The 20283-nt window shown below is 66.3% G+C and overlaps 1 protein-coding gene across 1 annotated transcript in view; it reads right to left on the bottom strand.

Moving 5' to 3' along the window:
• The window catches only part of CPLX1 (complexin 1), a 45522-nt gene extending 31614 nt beyond the window's left edge, over window positions 1-13908 (bottom strand). The window contains exons 1-2 of the mRNA XM_027971352.2: window positions 13798-13908; window positions 12409-12513 (exon numbers count right to left, since the gene is read on the bottom strand). Coding sequence (XP_027827153.1) covers window positions 12409-12439 — 31 coding nt within the window. The 5' untranslated portion in view covers window positions 12440-12513; window positions 13798-13908. The remainder of the gene's footprint in view (window positions 1-12408; window positions 12514-13797) is intronic.
• Between the last annotated feature and the right edge of the window lie 6375 nt (window positions 13909-20283).

Below are 20283 nucleotides of genomic sequence, written 5' to 3'. Positions count from 1 at the left end.
AGCCTAGGGGCCCAGCTAGCACAATTCTCCAGGGCGAGCCCATGAGCCTGCAGGGTTAGCCTAGGGGCCCAGCTAGCACAATTCTCCAGGGCCCGTCCATGAGCCTGCAGGGTTAGCCTGGGCGCCCAGCTAGCACAATTCTCCAGGGCACGTCCATGAGCCTGCAGGGTTAGCCTAGGGGCCCAGCTAGCACAATTCTCCAGGGCGAGCCCATGAGCCTGCAGGGTTAGCCTAGGGGCCCAGCTAGCACAATTCTCCAGGGCACGTCCATGAGCCTGCAGGGTTAGCCTGGGCGCCCAGCTAGCACAATTCTCCAGGGCACGTCCATGAGCCTGCAGGGTTAGCCTAGGGGCCCAGCTAGCATAATTCTCCAGGGCGAGCCCATGAGCCTGCAGGGTTAGCCTAGGGGCCCAGCTAGCACAATTCTCCAGGGCCCGTCCATGAGCCTGCAGGGTTAGCCTGGGCGCCCAGCTAGCACAATTCTCCAGGGCAAGCCCATGAGCCTGCAGGGTTAGCCTAGGGGCCCAGCTAGCACAATTCTCCAGGGCGAGCCCATGAGCCTGCAGGGTTAGCCTAGGGGCCCAGCTAGCACAATTCTCCAGGGCACGTCCATGAGCCTGCAGGGTTAGCCTAGGTGCCCAGCTAGCACAGTTGGTATACAGCCCCGTATTGTTGCTGGTCTTTAGTCACTCAGTCGTGTCCGACTCCTTGCGACCCCGTGGACTGTAACCCCCAGGCTCCTCTGTCCATGGGATTCTCCAAGCGAGAACACTGGAGTGGGTGCATTTCCTTCTCCAATAGCACCGTATAATAGGGTTATAACATTAGTCACACAGATACATAAAGGCAAACACATACAACACAGAAAGCATCGTGACTCTCACAGTGCAGTCCCTTGAGAAGGATGGTAGTGCAGGCCAGCAGCTGCCACCCGGGGGCTGGCATCTCGCGAGAAGGGCTGCTGATGCAGAGGGGCGGGGTGGGACGGTCCTGCTGAAGGGCCATCAGCAACAGGCGCGGCGGGCAGGCTGCAGCCTCGCACACGCCGGAGGCTGACGGCGCGCACGTCCGCGTCTCTGAAAGCTCACAACCTAGGGGCCGTACGGTACCAGCCAACCCAGCATCACGGCCGCACACCCGCGGCGCTCGTGCCAGACCTCGCGACACTCTTGTCCTCACACCGCCGCACCTCGCGGCCCTGTGACCCTCAAACTGAGGGCCTGTGGCAACCCTGCACTGAGCCTAACCCTAACCTGACACCCTAACCCTAACCCTAACCCTAACCCTAACCCGACACCCTAACTCTAACCCAACACCCTAACCCGACACCCTGACCCGACACCCTAACCCTAACCCTGTCAGCGCCGTGTTGCCGGCAGCGTTTACCCCCTTCCCGTCTCGCACCACATCTGGTGATTCTCACCTCTCAGCCCCTCCACCAGTAAAAAGACTGCGTCCCTGAAGGCGGCGATGATTTTCTACCGTACAGCTTTTAACCCAGATATAAACACTGTCTTTTTTAGACAAAACACTGCTGCACACTCAGGAGACCGCATCGCAGTGTGAACGAGCCTCTGCGTGCGCTGGGAGCCCGGAAAACGCTCACAGCCACTCTGCTGCGGCGCTGCCTTTGCTGCGGGGGTCTGGAACCGGCCCCACACCGCCTCCGAGGCCTGCCTGCACTGGTCTTCCCAGCACACTCGCTCCAGCCACCCTGCGTGTCACATCCCATCCAGGTGCTCTGATCCCAGGTGTCTGAAAGCCAGTCGTCCTAACAGCTGACGGTACCAAGTTATAGTTGAACAGGCTGGATGGAACACCCGTGCTTGTCTACACCACTTCCACAAACCCACTAAAGTGGGAGCAAAATGCAAAGCTGTAATTCCATGAGGCAAACAGGGCGGGAGCAGAGAGAGCGAGGTGACTGAGACTCCCGGCTCAGGACAGGGGGACAGAAGCGCAGGTGGGGACAGTGGGGGGTCAGCAAGGAGGCAGAGGAGCCCTGCCCAGGGCACCCGCAGCGGGGGTGCGGTCGAAGGGGACCGAAGCAAGGTCCCGAGGGCGAGAAATTTCACAGTGCCAGGTCAAAAAGGAAACCGAGAGCCTCCAGAGCGAAAAGCACACGGGTCACGGAAAAGCAGGTGCGAGCGAGGGCCGTGTGGGCCACCAGCAGCTTCAGAACCGCAGCAGACACAAGGCTGCGGAACCCAGGGAGGGGTCCTTTAGAATCCGCAGCTTCACACCCAGCCCACCTGGCAGCTGTGCACGAAGGCAGAATGGAGACCAGCTTGCCTGGCGCCCACTGTCGGGAGGCTCCCCAGGGCCCAGCAGGAGGGGGCGGGGAGAGGCCTGGGCACAGGGCACGGTGCCAGCGGGGCGGGAGGTGCTGTGTCCTGGGGCAGTGGCCCCGGAGGAAAGGAAAGCGGCGGCCAGCTGTCTGGGACCTTTACCGCGTGAGCGGCGGCTCGGGGTGAAGAACCGCCTGCCAGAGCAGAAGACAGCGAAGACGAGGGTTCGGCCCCCGGGTCGGGCAGGCCCCCTGGAGCGGCAAATGGCAGCCCGCTCCAGCATTCTCACCTGGACAAGTCCACGCACAGAGGAGCCTGGCGGGCCACAGTCCCTGGGGTCGCAGAGTCGGACACGGCTGAGCCCGTGCACAAACACTGCTGGGCAGGAGCTGCTGCCGGAGCGCAGGCGAGTTCACGGCAGGACAGTCAGACACGCGGAAGGCGAGACGCGGTACCTCGGCTGCCCACGGGCTCTGGAGGAAAGGGCGTCACCGGGGCACTCGGCGGGACGCAGGGCGCCGGGGGACATGTCGGGAGGGGCAGGAGGTCTGTCCCGTCTGAGCGCTGACATGCTCGTGGGTGCTTTCAGCTCCCGCTTCTGCCCGGAGGACGGAGGGCAACAATTCACAAACTGTTCCGGAAACTGGAGTCAAGTCTGCACGTCACCCACAGCACGAGTTTCTCCTCAGTCTGTCTTCACGGCAGGTGGAGGCCCCTCTGAAACCTGCACTGCTCAGGGGGCTGATGTCAACGAGCGGCAGCTGCCAGGGAAGGCTCCCTCTCCTCCCCCCGGTGGGGGCAGCCCGGCGGCCCCCAGACTAGTTCAAACGAAACAGCATTGAGAGCTGCGCAGCCTTTTGAAATCAGAGCTGGGCCTGAAGGGGTTCATTTCTCCTTGAAAAAATACTTTCAAATACTATCATTTCAAGGAAGCAATGAGTGATTCTAATGGGTGAGTTTGAAGGCGATGTGGCGTCTCAGTTTTCCGTATCACCTCTTCTTGCTTTTCTGTATTATTTCAGTTCCCTACAATGAACACCTGTAATTTTCACGCGAGGAAAAAAGGTCCACTTTCATGCTAAAAAATAAATGTGGACAAATACCTCTTATCAAATTGAAGGCAAAGATAAAATATTTTTATAGATTAAGAAAACATCGACTGTAATACCAGTCCTCCAGATCAAAACCACAGACCCGAAGGTGGGTGTGTGGGGGGGCCAGACAGAACTTGCTTGGCCAGATCTGGAGACATGCAGCTTTGCTCGTGACAGCAACAACTAGATCCTGAATGGTGTTTCCAAAGGGCACATGGGTTCCAAAACACTGCAGAAGATTTTTAAACGAGAATCGAGTCCGTGCTCTAGGGTTAAGTAAGTGACATAGGAAGAACGCATGCAGACAGGTCAAAGTGAGGAGCGCACAGGCCGGAGCAGACGCTAACTGCGATGAGACGCGTGAAGCAGTGGGCGTTCTCACAAAGCAAGACATGCAGTGAAGCCCCTCGCAGATGCCCACCCCGCTGCCCCGTGGAGGGGCTTGGCCTGTCGTCCCCGGTGGCACCTCCAGCCCTACGTGTGGGGGAAGCAGCCACACCCGCCTCAGGCCGCCATCTGCTGTCCGTTGCCCCGGGCCCAGCATCCCACACGCCGCCGGGACGACCCAGAGGTGGGAGAGGCGGCTGCCCACCCCGTCCTCGTCTGTGCCCTGCTGCAGGCTGAGACCACCCCCCCTGAGGTCACGGCCCAGCCGGGGCGCCCACGTCCTCGGGAGGGAAGACTCAAAGCCTGGGGCCTGTCACCCTGCTGAGGGCCGTGCTCTGCCCTGGGCCTGGGGCCTGTCACCCTGCTGAGGGCCGTGCTCTGCCCCGGGCCTGGGGCCTGTCACCCTGCTGAGGGCCGTGCTCTGCCCCGGGTCTGAGGCCTCTCCTGAAGCTGGCCGAGGGCCTGGCCAGGGACTGGCTGCATGGAGGGTCTCTTGGGAGGTCCCTGTGCCCAGTTTTAACCAGCTGAGTCAGGCCTGGCCTGCCCTGCCTTCATCTCCTGCAGAGCTCAGCGCTCCCTTGCTTCCGTGGCCTTGCCTCCCTCTCTGGCTGGCTGGGGGCACCGGGCAGGTGCTCCACACCCATCGGGGAGGGGCCGCGGGCCACCGTTGTCCCTGCCTGCAGTGCCAGGCACCAGGCGGAACTCCTGGCCTTGGTTTCAGGAGAGGGTTCCCCGAGACAGAGGCGAGATGAGGCCATCCGTGGATAGAGCCCAGGCGGGGACAGACAGCCGACCCCCAGCCCCCTGTGCTCGCCAGGGCCCGTCTGCAGCGGGGGCAGCGGCCCAGGGCCCAGGAGAGGGGCCCGCCCGCCCCAGCCCGCAACTCCTGTCCTGAGGTGGAGCAGAGGCTCCTTCCAACCCTCCACACAGCCCGACACAGCTGGAGGGACAGGGGCTGGTGAGCCACTGCTGCTGGGGGCAGGGTGGCCCGCTGTGTCCGCTCCGGGGCGGGGCAGGGGGCGCCCCACTGCAGAGGCCGCCTTCTGAAGGGTGCGCCGTGTAGCGGGGTCCTGCCGCCCAGGGACCCTCGAGGGCCCAAGGACAGAGCTCTTTCCCTGTGTCGGGGGTCCCCATTCCCCCTGCCCCTCCTACCACAGCCCAGGCACCTCCTTTCCCCAGAGGCCCCTCGACCACAGTCTTCCCACACAGCCTGGGCAGGGGGGGCCAGAGGACAGGCAGAGGCCTGAGGCTGCGGTGGCCGGGGTGCCTGCCCTGCTCCCGGCTCAGGAAGCAGAGCTGAGCACGCGGGCCTGGCGTTTCCCCTGGGACGGGGCCCCAGCGGCCCCGGGGATGCCAGGGGCAGCCATCACACCAGCAGATGCTCCCAGGCCGTGCCACCAGCCGCCCGGCCCCAGGAGTCCTCGGCCTCCCGAGTTCAGTCTGCAGCAGCACCCAGATCCCAACGCTCAGCCCAGCACACTCAGCCTTCCACTGGCCCTCAGGGAAGACGTCCGCCCTGCCCAGACACCACAGCTGGTGGGCTAGTCCACGGGACCAAAGGGGCCTACAGGGTGAGATGGGGGCTCCCCTGGCCCTGCCAGGCTGTGCCCCTGAGAGCAGCTGGAGGTCCTGCCTGACCGCTGCAGGGCTGAGAGGAGCCGCCCCCGCCCCCCCCACCCCCCGTCAGAGCAGGAGAAAAGTGAGGCGACGCCGGAAAACGGGCGTGTGCAGAGCGTGAGCACAAGTGGTCCCGGAGGAGGGGCTGGAGAGGCCCCGCCCGCCCCCAGAGGGACCGGAACTCTCAGCAACCAGTGGCAGGGGTCTTGGAGGACCGGCTTGCCCCAACGTGGGGCCGCAGCCCCACAGGGGCTGCTTGGAGCTTCCAGGAGGCCCCTCCCTGACCTCTGCTGACCCCAGCTTGGGTTCAGGAGGCCAAGGACTCTGAGACTCGCCCGCAGCGGGCTTTACCAAGACATGACGCTGACTCAGGGTTTTGCCAAGTCCCTGCTCTGTGAGAGGTGAAAGCGCGCAGAGAGGCAGACCCCGCCCCGCAGGCTGGCCGTCAGCACGGGTTACGAGAGCCCGCCACGCGGAGCCATTCACACAAGTGCCTTAACCTCAAGCGGAACCGCCCGCCGGCCAACAAGATGAAAACTAAGCGACCTGAGGGCTGAAGTGCATTGCGGGCAGTTTATTCCCCGGTTGGGGCTAAAGCATCTCTGACTGAGTGTCGGCTTCACCGACAGGAGGGCCTCTCGCAGGGAAGGGCTGTCCAGGGCTTCGGGAGGAAAGACAGCTTCTCTGAAGTGTCCTTTTAGCCTCTAAGAGATGAGGAGTAAGAGGTGCCTCTGCCGAGCCCCGCAAGGTGAGTTAGTGCTTCTTCCATCCAACATGGCACCTGGGAGCCCACTCTGAGTGAAAACTGGTTTTTATCAGCTAGTATTTGTTGCCTGCCTGCAGGGGAGGAGCCCAGCTCTCCAGGGAAGGAGGCGCCTCCGCGCTCTGGGAGTGTGTGGTCCGGGGGCCCTGCTCCTGGAAGTCGAGAGTTCCCAGGCTGGTGATGGGCTTGCTCGGCCCTCACCTTCCCAGACCTTCTTGCCTATGACGCACAGCGGAAACCTCCACGAGATTTCACAGACGTCCTTGCCAAGCAAACAAGGTGCTGCCCCCTTCTTCCCCTCCTCATGGTGCATGGGACGCTGGGGCAGCGGCAGCCACTCTGCGACTGCGAGAAGCGAGCTGATCACTCCACTAGGGGCACAGAGCACAGCAAAAGCGGGAGCCAGGTCCCTGATGCTCTGCTGCGCAGCGGAGCTACTTCCCGACACCGCATCACGTGCGGAAACAGTCTGGCCCTCTGAAATCTGAGTCAGAAGTAGTCTCCCCAGTGCAGAATTCTAGAGTCCCCAGCCCAGTCTGTTCCGTCCCCTGCAGTCCAGCGCAGCCTGTGATGCTCATCCTCCCAGAGGCCACAGGACCCGGCCGGCCCTGGCCAGCGTCCCGCAGAGCAGCCCCTGGAATGTGGGAGGCCCCTGATAGAGTGAACCCCAAACAGACGGAGGCAGCAGGGGAGCTTGAGGGAGCAGCCCTGCCCTCAGGCCCTGGGTCTGGACAGGAGGGGGATGCCTGGCCTCATCCTTGGTGTGGAGCCGGGAGCAGTGCGGTGCGCGGTCCGGCTGCTGCAAGGCAAGCACCTGGGGGAGTGCTGGCTGAGGGGCTCCCTGCCCAGGGCGCCTGGCCCACAGAGGGGGGCTCTGCCTCCTGTGAGCCCTGAGATGGGCTGCCCCCTTCTCCTGGACCTGGAACCCGTGGCCCCTACACATCTGGGGCCTGGGCCCTACAAGACCCCCAAGGCGCCCCAGCCAGCAGTGCCCAGCCCACACCCTCAAGGTGTGGCAGCCCTGGGCCCAGGCTCTGCCCAGGGAGTCCCTTCCTAGGGTCCTCCCTCCACAGAGGTCTCAGTACCGCGGTGCCCCTGGCGCCCACACACACGCAGACGTGCAGGCCTCAGGACAGTGGCTGTCCATTCCCTCATCCCTTCCATGCACGGGGCACAGGCCCCCTGATCTCCTGCCGCTCAAGAGAGGATGGCCTCTCAGCCCAGACTCCCTGCCTGTAGGACGGGCCCAGGGCCGACTCACCAGAGGACACCGTCCACACCAGCCAAGCCCCAGGATGTGGCCAGGGCAGGCCTGATCTTGGGGAGGAAGACCCCTCAGGCTTCGGCTCTGGGCTGCCTTCCAAGCCTGTGCCAGCGCCCAAGCCCCTGGGCCTTTGCACGTGCGGCATTCCAGGCTGTCCACTCCTCCTTGGAGCCCCCTTCACATATCCCCTCCTCCGTGAAACGCTCCCCAGCCCCACAATGCTCTGAGGACTGAACACATTTCAGACACAGAACACACCACACCGAGCAGGAGAGGACAGGGTCACTCGGGGCAAAACAGCCGTGTGCCCCCAACATAGCACAAAGAGCACGTGCAGCGGGCACGCCAACCCGACGGCGCCCGCCTCTCCTCCGACACGTCCGCGGGGCTCCGGTGTGCTCACCACCGCCTGGCCCTGGGGGAAATCAGCTTCTTCAAGTTACACCCTTGAGGACCCCGAGTCCCCGGCCCGGGCAGACGCAGCCAGGCTCCCAGTCGCCACACGAACCCCGTCAGTGTTCTCTTCTCTCGGGGAAGGAGCGTTGGCTCACTGAAGTCTGGCGGCGTCTTGAGGGATCTCGGGAGGGCCCAGTGACGCTCTCCCGGATGCTCTCCTGGTGAGAACAAGTTTGCCAACAGCTCGCACCTTCCTCGACTATTGGGCCCCAAGAGCGTGGTCCCCAGCCGGCCCCACGTGCCCACTGCAGCCCCGGGCCCCTGGCCTCAGGGCGATGCTGACAGCATCGAGGGCAGGGGCCACGTTTTCTAACCCGGCCCTAAGAGCAGAGGCTCCCGGCCCGCCGGGTCTCACGCAGGCTGCAGGGAGCCGGGGCCTCCAGGGTCCACGCCAGGGCCCAGGAGTGACTGGGCAGACCCTGCCACCTCAGGGGGAGCCCGGAGCCCACATCCCTTCCTCCACGGCCCACGGCTGCCCTCCTGCCGTCAGAGAAACACCCAGAACCTGGAAGCTGCGTGGAGCCGCTGTTCAGGGCCACAGGCCTGCTGGGACCAGCGGGGCGGGAGGGCCCTGTGGGCAGCCTCCACGCTCCCCCTGCCGCCCTGTGGGCCTCCCCTCGCCGCCCGCCTGCCCAGGGCAGCCCCGTCCCCACTCGACATGACAACTCCTCATGGACTCCCCCGTTCCCCCTCCCCTGAACAGGGGCTCCCAGGCCCGCGCCCAGCTCCCAGGTGACCTGCGGTTCCCAGACAGGTGGGCTTGGAGTCCACCAGGCAGCCCGGTGGAGGAGCGCCCTCAACAAGGCTGCGGGACCACGGCTCAGAGCCAGAGGCTATGCCGGGCATGGGACGGGCATCCAGAGGCCCACGCCAGGCACAGGGCAGGCATCCAGAGCTACGGGATGGCCACAGGGTGGGCATCCACAGAGCTACGGGATGGGCATAGGGTGGGCACAGGGAGGGCAGGCATCCAGACAGGCCAATGCCGGGCACAGGGCAGGCACAGGGCGGGCATCCACAGAGCTACGGGATGGGCATAGGGTGGGCACAGGGAGGGCAGGCATCCACAGAGGCCCATGCCAGGCACAGGGTGGGCATCCACAGAGTCATGGGGGGGCGCCTGGGCTCGCCTGGGGTTTCAGGGCCTGCCAAGTATGAACTGGCCCTCCCTAAGCAGGCCCTGCCGTACCTCGCAGAGGTGCCCAGGATGTGCAGGTGAGCAGGATGGACAGGGCAGAGGCTGCCGGTGGGGTCAAGACCAGACAACTGAGGGAGTGAGAGGCGTGTGCACCCCAGACACGTCGGTTCTCCCCTAAGCACAGTGCTCAGGAGGGCTGGAGGGTGGGGCATGCATCGGGGGAGATGGGTGGGGCCAGACAGGTGGGGGCCGGGCAGGTGGGGACAGGCTGGTGGGGGCAGACAGGTGGGGCAGGCTGGTGGGGCAGGACAGGAGGCAGAAGTGTGGAAGGCATGCACCTGTCTGCGGCCCAGCAGGTCCCGGGCTGGCTCCTCCCAAGAGCCCCAGAGTGGACAAGGCCGGGCAGGCACAGCCATATGTCCAGGGCACTGGGGGCGCCCCGTCTGTCTGCCTGTCTGTCTGAAGCTGGACTCCTGAGTCCTGCCGCTGCTGGCCCTGCCAGACAGTTACCCAGAAACCTCTGCCCAACAAAGAGCTTGACTGCAGCACGGCCAGGCAGACGGCCTGACTTAATTAGGCTGCACCGAGTCTTGTCCCCAGCGCTGCGAGCAAGGCCCGCCGAGGGCTCCCTCCAGGCTGTGAGCCCTTCTCTGAGGGCGCGCGTGTGCACAGGCCTCTGCTTTGGCCCCGACTCAATTTCTCAATCTCTTTCTAATTGCCCCTGTGTCTGCGGGCCTCTCTGCCTCTCTGGCCGTCCACCCACGCCTGCCTGTCTCCCTGCCTGACTCCGTCTCTATCAGTGTCTGTCTGTGCCTCTCTCCCTGTCTATGTCAGTCTCTCTCTGTCTCTCCCTGTCTGTCTCTCTCTCTCTGTGTCTGTCTGTCTCTCTACGTCTGTCTGTCTCTGTCTACGTCCGTCTGTCTCTCAGTCTCTCCCTGTCTGGCTCTGTCTGTCCCTCTGTCTGCCTGGCCTGCTCTTGCACTTCCTGCCCTGGTTCCTCGGGTCTCCCAGGCTCCGTCTCAGCCACCCTGTCTCCGCTCTGAGCCTCTGACCCCCTTGCTCCGCCCCTGCCTGCCCTCCAGCACCTGCCCTCGGGGCCTCAGCAGTCTGTCCCCAGCCCTGCTTTCCCAAGGCTCCACCTCGGCCCAGGCACGTGCTCTGTCTTTCCTGTCTGTCTGCCTCTCACCCACACTCACCCTGAGAGAACAGGATGCCGCCCGCCAGGGGAGGGAAGACATAGGAAATGGAAGACAAGGTCTCTCCCGGAGCAGCCCTGGGGCGCAAATGGGCTGGGGGCGGGGTAACGCCAGGCTGGGGCGCCCCCCAGCTCCCCGGCCCCTCGTTGGGGGTGAGCCCGCCCTGTCACTGCGGCAGGAGGAACTTCGGGCGGCCACGGAACAAAGACAATCCAGGCTGGCAATTACCCAGCTAATTTCAGCCATGCAGACAGCCAATCAAATATTTCGGTTTTCTTCCAAGCCCACCTCAGGGCCTGAATTAGCCGCCTAATTAATTATCTGTAGCAGCCAGGGGCTGGCTGGGGGGAGCAGAGAGCCGCCTGCGCCTGGATCACGTCCCGTGACGTAATCGTTATAATTAGACTCAACCTGCAGCCCATCCATGACCGCAGAGCCTGGAAATGTGGCCCCGGGCCACACCCAGACAGCTTTCCTCTTGAGTCCGGGGGAGACGTGGCCCACTGTGGGGCCCCGGTCCAGGGCACGGGGGCCCTAGGGCCTCCATCCTGCCCCTAGCTCCTAGTGCCAAGCCCCGCGGCACCCTGCCTCTGGTGAAAAGAGGCCTGTCACCCCTGCCAAGAGGTGGGCTTGCCCTGCAGCACATGACCCACACCCGGCTGCGAAAGGCATCAGGTCAGGGTGGGGCCCACGGAGGCCACCGTGGCCCACGGTGGGGCTGACGCACAGGAAGACGCCTCGGACCACAGAGTCGGCCGGCGCCCGTCATGAGGGCTCTCGCGGCTGGCATCCACCGGGGAGCTGGGTGCACAGGGCTGGCCCCGGGGCCGGGCTGACCAGACCGCTGTGTCAGGACACATCTTTGTCAGTGTGGACTGAAGTCCACAGCCCTGCCCACCTCCTGGGCCAGGGGCTCAGCTCACTGTGAGGTGCCACCTGCCTCTCCTGGCTGTGGTGGCAGCCTTGAGCCAAGCCACAGGGCTCCTTTCAAAACAGTCAGCGGGGGCTCCCTCCCCCAACACACACACGGGAGAGCACTGCGGCTGTGGGTGCCCATGAGCTATTCAGGGCCTTTTCCCTTATCCTTGCGCCAAGCTGGCCCTGAACCCTGTGCCCAGCCAGCCCTGGCCACCTGTGCCCAGCCAGCCCTGACTCCCTATGCCAAGCCGACCCTGAACCCCTGCGCCCAGCCAGCCCTGGTCCCCTGTGCCCAGCCAGCCCTGGCCCCCTGTGCCCAGCCAGCCCTTACTCCCTATGCCAAGCCGACCCTGAACCCTTGTGTCCAGCCGGCCCTGGCCCCCTGTGCCCAGCTGACCCTGACCCCTGTGCCTAGCTGGTCCTGACCCCTGTGCCCAGCTGGCCCTGACCCCCTGACCCCTGTGCCCAGCTGACCCTGACCCCTGACCCCTGTGCCCAGCTGACCCTGACACCTGTGCCCAGCCAGCCCTGACTCCCTAAGCCAAGCTGACGATGACCCCTGTGCCCAGCTGACCCTGACCCCTGTGCCCATTTGGCCCTGACCCTATGCCCAGCTGGCCCTGACCCCCTGTGCCCAGCCGGTCCTGACCCCCTGTGCCCAACCAGCCCTGGCCCCCTGTGCCCAGCCGACCCTGACTCCCTATGCCCAGCTGCCCCTGACCCTAAGCCCAGCCAGTCCTGACCCCCGTGCCCAGCTGGCCCTGACCCCCTGTGCCCAGCCAGCCCTGACCCCCTGTGCCCAGCCAGTCCTGACCCCTGTGCCCAGCTGGCCCTGAACCCCTGTGCCCAACCGGCCCCGGCCCCCTGTGCCCAGCCAGCCCTGACCCCCTGTGCCCAGCCGGCCCTGGGCCCTGTGCATGCTCCTGGCCCTTCCCTGGTGGCGCCCTGAAGCCCTTGCTGGCTGCCCCAGGCCCAGCCCCATCCCTTACCCCTTCCCTGGCTGCCGCGGCCAGCCTGTGGCCCCCTGCACCCCTGCTCACCAGAGGCAAAGTCCCCGTGGGGCCCCCAGATCTGACCAGTGAGACTCCCCCAGTGCCCCTTGGGTGGGCTCCACCCGACCGCAGCACGTGGCATGCACCCTTCCCCACCCCAAAGCCCACCACGGTGACTCGGGGTGCTGCCTGTGGTCCAGAGGAGCCTGCAGCTGTGCTTGCGGGCTGTGCGGCGGTCTGAGGGCGACCCTGTGCGACAGCGGCTGCGCAGGATGCAGGGGTCCCCTCGCCCTACCTCCCAGGGCCTGTTTCATCACGAACTCCATGCCGACGGTTCTGCGTCCTCAGCAGCTCCTCGGAGGGTCGAGCTCACATGCGAGTGTGGCCAGGAGTCCTCTGCCTGGGGGAGGACGTGGTCACAGGTCACCCGACGGGGCTGGGGAGGACACGTTCCGCACTCCCGATCACCTTCCCCGAGATGCGGATCTGGGGTCTGAGACAGCATCATTCACGGTCCCTGCACACCTGGGGGCCGGACCTCAGCATGGGACAGGCGCCTGGGAGGGTCTGGGAGGGTCCCTGTGACGTGGTCTCATCAAGCTCCTGGGGTCTGTGAAGGTGGCTACTGCAGGGAAGGGGAGGGTGAAGCTCGAAGGAGGCGGCCTGGGTGAAGCGAGGGCAGCCCCAGGGGCGTTTGGAGGTGACTGGCTTAGTGACTACTTGCTGGAGCCCTGGCCCACAGGGGCAGGGATCTATCTAAGGACTGGAAAGGTTAGTGCGGGTGGCACCTGGGGGGAGCGCCTTGGGTCTGATGAAACTTGGGAGACCAGGTTCCACCCGGGGAGAGGCCGGCAGTCACTGCCACTCGCCCAGAGACGGGGGCGGGGGGGGGGGGGGGGGCGGGGAATCCAGCCTTCAGGGAACAAATGGAACGGGGAGTGACCGCTGCAGCCCTGTGTGTGCCGGTGGGCCTCTCCAGGGCAGGTCAGCTGCAGGTCTAGTGGGGAGGGGCTTCTTGTAAAATCAGTAACTGAAGTGCCCCCCCCCCCACCTCCTGTGAAGTCTCTCCTGGCAGAGAAACCTGGGTCCCTGGAGATCCTCTGTTTTATGGGTGTAAATTGTTTTCTTCCCAGATGAAGGAGACCTGTGTTTGTGCAGGTTGGGGAAGGAATGCCCTCGCCTGCCCGCAAGGCACTGGCGCGCAGGGGCACCTTTGCCGCAAAGCAGATCTTCTTCCAAACTTCTCCCCGGCTCCCAGGGGAGGGAGTCTCAAGGCCACAGAGCGGCCAGGGCGCTGCTGGAGCTCCCCCAAGCCTCCCACTGCCGCACCCCTCGGCTTTGAGGGCAGGCTAGTTGCCCGGCTCTGCCAAGCGGCCCTCAGGCGGGAGCGCGCCAGGAGAGAGAAAGAGACAGAGGACGAAGCAGGGGAAGGGGGGACGCGAGGGGCAGGAGACTCGGAGAAGCAGCAAGAAAGAGGGAGGGCGCTGGCCGGGACCGCGGGGCCGCTTCAGCACCGCGCCGGCGGACAGCGCCCGGCGGGGCCCGGGAGGGGGCATCGCGGGCGAGGAGAGGGCATCGGGGGCGAGTGCGCGCCCAGCGGGGCCGGGGAGGGGGCATCGGGAGCGAGAGCGCGCTCAGCCCGGGCAGGGGAGGGGGCATCGGTGTCGCGGAGGGGGCCGGTTACCTTCCTGGGCCGCGGCCGGGGCGCGGGCGGGCGGGGGCGCGGGCGGTCAGCGGCAGAGTGCGCTCGGGCCGGCCGGGTCCATGTGGCGCCCCGGGAACTGCGGCGACAGCTGAAGGGCACGGCGAGGAGGGCGCGTCACACGGAGGCGCTCCCCGCCCCCCGCCCGCGTCCTAGCGTGACGACGAGGGCGGGGCCGCGGCGGCCGGGCGGGCGCCCGGGGGGGAGCTGGGGGGAGCGGGGCCGCGCCCCCCCAAGCCTGCCCCTGGGCCGGGCCGGGCTGGGGGGCGTCCCTGGGAGCGAGCTCGCAGCCCGGCGCCCCACCCCGGCCCCCCGCTTAGGGCAGAGCCGCAGACGCTGCCCGCAGCCGCCTCCGTCCGATCCCGTCTGCGTGGGCCCCGGGCGGGGGCCGCCCCCCACCCAGCCCGAGCCAGGGACCCGCGCTCTCATCCGCTTCCGCCCGTGCGGAGCGCCTGGCGCGCGGGCGGGTCGCCAGGCGCTCCGCAGCCGGGTGGGCAAGGCCTTTTCTCATCCGGGCTCGCGGCTCGCAGCGGGGGTCGGGGGAGGCCCGGGGTCGCAGCCCCGCCCGGCGTCCCACTCTCCAAGGGGGCACGGAAAGCGCTTCTCAGCGCAGCGGGTGACCGCGGTCCCCACCGGGCCGAGTGCCCCTGAGCGCTGTTCCGGTCTCGACCCCCGCTGCTGGGCGGGAAAAGGGAGCCCCCAGACCCCAGAAACCCCATCCAACCGTTGGCGGAGGGCAGCCCGCAGACCGACTCGGACCTATTTGTCTGGTAACAGGGTCGCAAAGAGCGAGCCATGCCGTTTCCTTTTGGCGGGACAGAGACGGAGCAACCCCGGGCCCTCGGCCGGCGGCCCCACGCAGGGCGGGGACGAGAGAAGGTCACTGCGGAAAGGCCGCTGGGCTCCTGCCCGCGCCGCCGCGCCTCCGGGATCGCCTCTGCAGCGGAAGCCAGGCTGTGGGGAGAGCAGGGTCGCTGCAAGGTCGGCGCCCGGCCTCAGCACTCGGGGTCAGGTGGTGGCCCGCGGCTCTGCAGGGGCCTGGTCGCCACTGGTCGCTGGTCGGTGGCGGACACCCCTGCTGACTGCTGCGTTAACTTTCACTCCCCCCAGGGGCCCCCAGCAGGCAGGGGTGAGGATGGGGACAGGGTGGAGAAGGCCAGCACCGCTTCCTGGGAGTGGGCAGGGGCACCCCCACTCTGCAGCTACTTTGCCCAGCGAGCACCCTGGTGGCCCTGGGGGAGGCCCACGCCCCAGGACACACAAAGCTGCAGCCTCCTTGGATGCCAGGGCTGTGGGAGCCGGCCCAGAGCTGCCCACTCTTCCTGCTGGTATCTCATCACCCGGATCTGGGCAAGGTGGGTCCAGTGGGGCTGCTCGGAAGGGCGAGCCTGGGGACACACAGGGCTCACACTGGGCCTGCAGGGAGCCCCTTGTGCTTGCCCACCCTGGCCGACCACCGGGAACGAGGTGTCCTCGTCCGTTTCACCTCTGGCCCTGCCCTTCACGCCTCTGCAGGTCTGGGACAGGTGCTCTGGGGAGGGGGTGGTCACCAGTTTCCAGGTGTTGAGGGTCTCGTGGGCCCAGCCTTAGCCCTCAGGGTCTGTGCAGCCTGGCCCCCGGTGTCCTCAGGCCCTGGGTGTGGACGTGGGAGGGAGACGTGTGTGTCCAGCACGGAGAAGCCCCTTCCCCTGCTGGAGCCTCAGCCCCCAGCCCTGCCGCCATGGACCCGGGGATGACCCACAGCTGAGTCCGCAGCAGCGCTGTGACTGACGACCCCAGAGCTTATAAGCCACAGAGACACCCGGTTGACCTAGGGGCAGCCAGGCTGGTGTGGGCCTGCTGAGCACCAGGAGAGAGGGCGTCGGGACCCATGCCCAGCCCACAGACCGTGACCCCACCGACCCCATGATCCAGGCCTGGCCCATGTCGGGGACCGAGGACATAGGCCCTCTGCTGACCTCGCTGCCTGACCCTCCGTCCCTTAGCCTCTTTCTCTGCCCCCCACCCTTTGGGGGTCCATTCAGAGGTCACACGTGAGGTCATCACCTACCTCTGTGTTGTTACCCCCTTAGACCCACCACAAACTCATAGCTGCCTACTCGGTTCTCACATCTGTCCATCCGGGCCCTGGGCTGGGTGAGGGGGACTCAGACCCTTCCATGGGGAATAGACAAGGTTGGTGACAGTCCCAGCTCAAGGCGCCCAGCACCCGAGGAGGCCTGGAGGGCGGGGGTCAGCTCCGGGCAGGCGGGGGGCAATCCCCCGTGACCAGGAGGTGATGCAGCTCGCGGCCTCTGCCTGGCCTTGGGGCCACACCCCAGGTGGGCACTCCGGAAGAGGACCCGGGCGCCAGTGACCAGTCCCCACGCCTGCAGCCGGCCCGAGAGTCTGGAGCGAAGTGGAAACGTCCACGACAGCAAGGGCTGGGCCCGGGGCGCCGGTGCGCGTCAGGGGCTGATGGCCACAGTCAAAGCTAGAAGGTGGGCGAAGGGTAGGCCGGGCCAGGCACAGGGGGCAGGGAGGGGCGAGGGTTCCCCAAAGGCGTCAGCTTTGGGGCTTGCCCACAGGACGGGGCAAAGCCCTGAGCTCAGGCCTATGTGGGCTCTTGAAACCCTGAAGGCTTGGAACCCCTGACCCACAGTAGGGCTACGCTGAAGGCCAAGACCACCGGTGTTGGTTTGAGATGCCCCCTGCAGCGCCCAAGGGGTCATTCCAGATGGCAGGGGCAAAGGCGGCCCCCTGGCTCCAGCACCCCCAGCCTGCCTCCTGGAAGCCCTTTCCGGGCGCCCGTCACGCCCCTGGGGAGGCCTGGCCCCTGCTGGTCCCCTCTGTCTGGGAGGGCCAGGATCACTTCAAGTCCTTCTTCGGTCCTGGCGAGGGGTCTGGCCAGGGGCCTACAGGCCCCGCGGGAAGGACACACTGGCTCACCAGGAACTTCAAATGCAACCTGAATAATTCAACACGGTGGGTAATTCAGCCTCTGGCACCGGCACCAGCCATGTGGCCATTTTCCTGCTGGGTTTCGTCGTTGCTTCGACACGTGGAAAGCAGGAGCCAACCAGACGGGATCATCGCTGGTGCTGCTTGGAGCTGGGCCAGAGCGCCTCGCTCGGCGTGGCAGACCCCGAGCACTTCCACCCCAGGGTCCCATCCAGCCATGTGGGCTCTGAGGGGAGCTGGAGGTGCTGGCCCGGCCCAGGGCGGCCTGCTCTCTCCTTGGGCCCCGCCCCCGCCTGGGGCTCTGGGACAGGCGGTGCCCGGTCCAGTCGGTGCTGAGATGCACCCTTCCCCACCTGCAGGGGCTGCTCCTCACGCTCCAGGGATGGGCGGGCCTTTGGTGACCCCGGGAAACCCCAAGGGCCCGCCTCCCTGTGGGGCCGGCCCAGGATCTGGGCTCAGAGCACAGTTGCAATCTGCCCCGCGGACCCCGGGCCCTGTGAGTTGGTCCCCCTGACTCAGTGCACCCTGCGGACACGCTGTCCTGCAGACGCCCCCAGCCTGCTCCCTGCCCCCAGCCCGCAGTCACCTCCTGCCGGCCGACCACTCCCTGGCCTCCTGCCCGCCCATGCCCACCGGGGGCCAGCCCGCTCCTCTTCCTGGTCTCTCGTCACGGCCCTCAGCACAGGGGTCTGTCTGCGGGGCTGTCTGGAGGGTGGGGAGTGTTAGAAAGAGGGGCCGTGACTCCCCGAGATGCCCAGAGAAGGGCCTGGGGCTGTGAGGACCATGCCCCCCTTCTCCTGCTGCTGCTGCCTGGAGCCCCCAGCCCCTCGTGCTCCCAGGTAAAAACAGTTCACACGGCCTGAAAGCAGATCCCACTTCTCCCCGACTCTGCTGCGGGAGGCAACCACGGGGGCGCGGGCTGCACAGCAGCACCAGGGGGCCCTGGGTGAGCGCAGGGGCCTTGGTCCCACGTGGGGCGAGGGGGCGGCGGGGCAGCCGTGCGTCCCCAGGCCTCTGTGGGGCGGGAGCCCCCGTCGCCCCGCCCTGGGGTTAGCTCGCCCGAGGCTCCCATCAGGGTCTCTGTGGCCGAAAAGAAAGTGACGTCTGGCTGAGGGGCCCACACCCTGCTCGGTCCAGTGGTCACTCCCTTGCTGCGTGACCTTCACGGGGTGAGCTCCCCGAGAGGCCCCAGTGGTCCCTGCTCTGTGAGTGACCCCCCCCGTCACTCTGCCGTCCCCCACGCGAGGCCTCCTCTGCCCTCCACAGGCCACTGGGGCCAGGCCGGGGCCCCTCCACGGGCCGCGCCACCAGAGGCAGGCTCAGGGCTCCCTGCGCCCCTCGAGGGCCCGAGCTGCCCGCGCTCCATGCAGGCCAGGCCTGGGCTCCTCAGCCAGTGACCTGCGTCCAGCAAGGACCGATTCGGCCAACCACAGAGTGGGCCCCCTGGGGTGGGCTTCAGACTCAAGAAATCCTTTCCAGCAAAGCGGGCCAATGAGATGCCACGAGGAAGCACATTCCCCGCCCCCCGCCCCTCCCACCCCCATCACTTACACCTGGGTAAGGCTTGGCCTGTGAGGGTCCCACTGGCGGGCCCCTCCCACCGCCATCACTTAAACCTGAGTAAGGCTTGTGTGCCAGGAGGGCCCCAGGGACCCTGTCTGCTCACTCGGGGGTCTTCCTTTGGTCCTGGGTCGGGCCCCTCCTCCTGTGCTCATGTCCAGGGGGCCTGGCAGCCCCGGTCAAGCAGCTCGGGCTTGCAGGGAGGGGTGGGCAGCTGAATCCAAGCCCCGTTCCTGTAGGCCCAGGGGAGGGGGTAGCTGGAGGCCTGCCTCGGAGGACAAGGAGGCTGCAGTGCAGAGTCCAGGAGACCATCCAGCTGAACAGGCCAGAGCCCAGTGACTGCGCGGCGGCGGCCTCAGTTGGAGGCACCCTGCTCACCCATCAGCACCCTGGACGGAAGGGGGCCCTGGGGGCCAGGCCCGCCCCTGGATCACGTCCCCCTCCTGCAGGACCCTCAGCAGGGCCGACGAGGGGACGCAGGACGGCGAGCCCTCATCCCTCCAGAGCTCAAGCCACCTGTGTCCCCGTCGCCGCATGCTCCACTGCCGCCCCGGAGCCGTCCTGGTCTCGTACGGGCACGTGCCACGCATTCAGAGCAGCGGAGCCGGAGAGACCTGGGGCCGCGGCCTTCGGGCCAGAGAGACCTGGGCCACTAGCTTCGGGCTGAGTGACCCCGCGCCGCCCCCCCATGCGTCCCAGGGGAGGGTGGCCTCCCAGGCAGCACACCGCAGACTGGTGGAGGGCCTGGGGGGCGTGGCGGGGGCTCCCTCCCGCCTCCCAGGGCCAGGCTGCGGACTCTAGGGGCGGGGTGGGGGGCGATGGGGGGTGGGGGGAACACCCAGAGGTGTGATCTCCAGGCCTGCGCTGCAGTGCAGATGGAGGGGCCGGCCCGGCCCAGATGGGTGCGACCTCCATCCACCTCCAGGGCCGGAGCCCTCGAGGCCCTGGGACAGCCCCGTCCCCAGACCCCACCCTGGGCGGTTCAGGCTCAGTCGTGCCGGACTCTCTGCAACCCCAAGGACAACAGCTCTCCAGGCTTCCCTGCCCTTCACTATTTCCCAGAGTAGCGCTCAAATTCACGTCCATTGAGTCGATGCCACCCAACCACCTCATCGTCTGTTTTCTTCTTCCCCTCCTGCCCTCAATCTTCCCCAGCATGCGGGCCTTTTCCAATGAGTCAGCTCTTCACATCAGGTGGCCAAAACAGCATCAGTCCTTCCAACGATTATTCAGGGTTGATTTCCTTTAGGATTGATTGGTTTGAGCCCCTTGCAATTCAAGGGACTCTCAAGAGTTTTCTCAAACACCACACTTCAAAGGCATCAATTCTTCAGTGGAGGGACTTTCAGGATTCACGTGGGAATCACTGCATCACATGCCGAAGAGGAAACAATGGCGGAGGCAGAAGGCTCCCAAACCAGAGAGAGGAGACTCCCCCTCCGCCCCCAAGGAAAGCCCAGGAAGTGACCGAATCGAGCGAACCCTGCTTCCCGGCCTGGGCACCTGTGGGCCTGCCCAGCCCAGGGCCAGGTGTGCACAGCGAGGAGCAGCACCCCTCAGTGCCCGGGGCTGCCCAGTGCCCCGCCCTGCAGCGAGGCTCTGCCCCCACACCGATGCGCCCGCCCCCATTGGACTCCTGGAGAGCCCCAGCCCAAGGCCCCCCAGATCCACCTGCACCCCAAAAGCAACACGCCTGCTGGGCTCCACGCTGCCTGAGGGGCTCCTCCAGCCCCCTTCCCGCCCCGCTCCTCCTGACACCCCCGGATGGCCCAGGACTCCGCAGATTGGAGGCCTGCCAGCTGTGTCCTGGCCCTCAAGCCAGCTCCCCGCCAGCCTGACTGGCTTGGCCCCCCCCGCCCCGTTAGCCGTGACAGCCCATGGGGTCCTCGAAGCCAGAACACCCTCCCTTCTCCAGGGGGGCTTCCCAACGCAGAGATCAGACCCAGGTCTCCTGCACTGCAGGCAGAT

Source organism: Ovis aries, chromosome 6 (genome assembly GCF_016772045.2).
Source record: "Ovis aries strain OAR_USU_Benz2616 breed Rambouillet chromosome 6, ARS-UI_Ramb_v3.0, whole genome shotgun sequence".
NCBI classification, from domain to species: Eukaryota; Metazoa; Chordata; class Mammalia; order Artiodactyla; family Bovidae; genus Ovis; species Ovis aries.
This window is presented reverse-complemented; position numbering and strand designations above follow the sequence as displayed.